The sequence below is a fragment of the Cyprinodon variegatus genome, unplaced genomic scaffold (assembly GCF_000732505.1).
Source record: "Cyprinodon variegatus isolate N-32 unplaced genomic scaffold, C_variegatus-1.0 Scaffold981, whole genome shotgun sequence".
Taxonomy (NCBI): Eukaryota; Metazoa; Chordata; class Actinopteri; order Cyprinodontiformes; family Cyprinodontidae; genus Cyprinodon; species Cyprinodon variegatus.
This window is the reverse complement of record NW_015151434.1, coordinates 182,389-184,660: the sequence shown is the minus strand read 5'-3', so window position 1 is coordinate 184,660 and position 2,272 is coordinate 182,389. Positions and strand designations below refer to the sequence as shown.

The following is a 2,272-nucleotide window of genomic DNA, read 5'->3' as shown; positions in this document are numbered from 1 at the left end:
GACACTGCAACCCAGATTTGAGAAGATCTACAGAAAAAAGGAGGCTCACTACAGCCACTGAAAAGATAGGAGGATTAAAGTACAAAGAAAAAAGTTAAATATTGTTACAAATAAAAAAAAAGAAATATGTTTAAAATAACACAGACAACAAAGAATCCTCAGCTTTGTTGTTTGGGGGGCGTGGAAATTTTATTGTAATCCAAAGGGGGGCCCAGAAGAAAATCTTTGGGAACCACTGTTATAGATCATTTAATCTCAATTTTAATTTTGATGGAAAAAATATCATCATGATATTATGGCGATGATGAAAACAAAGAGAAAAAAGGAGTGAAAACAAAAAAATCAAAAACTCAAACTGCGTTAGCTTCAACCTCTGAGGATCATCAGGACACAGATCAGCTTCTCTCCTTCACTAAGATCAGAACCTCCATGTCCTGCAGAGAGAAAAAGGATGAACAGAGGAGATCAGTGAGTGTTTCAAGCCTCTCTCTCTCTATCAGCTGTCAGTCAGTGATGCAGCACATCCAGGATAAAGAGCAGCAGGGACTTCAGTCCTGGTCTGGCTCCTCTGATTGGCTGATTGGTGTCTCTGTGTCCAATCAGGAAGTCTGTCACTGTTCTCATCCCACTGAGAAGCTGCAGCTTTACTGGAAACACTGGATCTTTGCTTTAATACTACCTAGGTTTAGAACAATCCTGCTGACAGCAGCTGGACTCACTCACAACCATCTACTTACAGAGTCTGCAGTTTGTAGTCTGGACTCTCTTTAAGATCCTGCAGCTGCTGAACATCTGACTCCTCCAGGTTGCTGCCCCACAGGACCAGTTCAGTCAGATGGGAGGGGTTTGACTTCAGAGCTGAGACCAGAAAAGCACAGCTGATCTTTGACAAACCGCAGCTACACAACCTGGATAAAGAATAGAAAGATGTGAGCTGATCCAACAGGATGCAGGTTAGAACAGTCCAACAGAGGCAGTAAAAGGGCTCTCTGTCATGGTTTTGGTTATGTTGCGCTTTACTTTGCTCCTTGTTTTCTAGTATTATTGGTTTATTGGTTCCTATTTTGTTGTAGTTTCTAGGTTTATATTAGTTCTCAGGTTTTTCCGTTGTTTTCCTCTGTTGCCCTCTTATTCTTATATATTCATGTCAGCTCGTTAGCCCTGCCATTGTCTCAGTCAGCTACTTGTATGCTCTGTTCGAAAACCTAGGACACGTCCTTAGAAGGCCAGATTCGAAGTACGATTATGTCATATGTCATTATGTCATAGCGCCGAGGTCTGGTCGGATTTCAAGAGTCCTCGTTATGCGGCCTTAAAATGCATCCTTCTTTTTGCCTGATTTGAAGGACGGGTCCGATGTATCCTCAGTATCCTTGGTTTACCCAGGATTCATTGCGAGACCAAGCAAGCTGTGATCAGAGGAAAGGCTACTTGGCGCCGAACAGTGGTGAAAATTGGAAGTTCAGTTTAATATAATACAAGTCAGTGAATAGCTCCATCTGAGATGAATGAAAATAGTTGTTTTAATGGTTATTGAGGCAGATATGTGGCGGTAATGTTTGATTTCCAAAGGTTTTTATCTGTTACTGTGTAAATGAGTTTGGCTGTAATTTAAGGACAGATTCTAATATATCTGCATTGTGAGGACTATAAATCTGATAGGATTTTTATCTTTTTATTGCTGTTTTGCACAATATGCTTAACTAAGACTTTTTTTTTGTTGAGCTTAACTAAGATTTTTTTGTTATTGAATATCAGAGATTTTGCTGACATTTTTTAATACATACATTGTTTAGATTTACTTATATCTTTCTAGAATAGAAAATCCCTTTATTGTCCCACAATGGACAGATTTACAGCAGTAGAAAGATTATTGAAAATGGTCACACAAATGAGGACCTTAGAAAAATGTATAGGAATAACATAATAGAGAAGAGTTAAAAACAATACAATTCTGTAAAGTGCTTTAACAATATAAAACTGGAGAATAAATAACCAACAGTGTTGGGCAAGCTACATGTCCAGTGTAGTGAGCTAAGCTATCAGTTACTCAACAATAAATTAAGCTTCACTACACAAAAGCTATCACCTAAAGAATTATAGCAAGCTAAGTTACACTAATGTGTTAACAGTAGCTTAACTACATCAGAAGCTACTTAACGTTGTACCAAGCTAATGTCAATTCAAAGTGAGTCTGACACACTGGTTAAAATATTTATTAAAGATCAGCCAATGACATAACGCAGTGTAAACATTGCTTTATGATCAGCAT

The 2,272-nt window shown here is 38.3% G+C and overlaps 1 protein-coding gene across 1 annotated transcript in view; it reads right to left on the bottom strand.

The window, feature by feature from the left end:
* Nucleotides 1-156: 156 nt before the first annotated feature.
* Nucleotides 157-2,272, bottom strand: part of LOC107100516 (NACHT, LRR and PYD domains-containing protein 12-like) — a 90,357-nt gene continuing 88,241 nt past the window's right edge. The window contains exons 14-15 of the mRNA XM_015399031.1: nt 738-908; nt 157-434 (exon numbers count right to left, since the gene is read on the bottom strand). Of these exons, the coding sequence (XP_015254517.1) occupies nt 419-434; nt 738-908 (187 nt within the window). The 3' untranslated portion in view covers nt 157-418. The remainder of the gene's footprint in view (nt 435-737; nt 909-2,272) is intronic.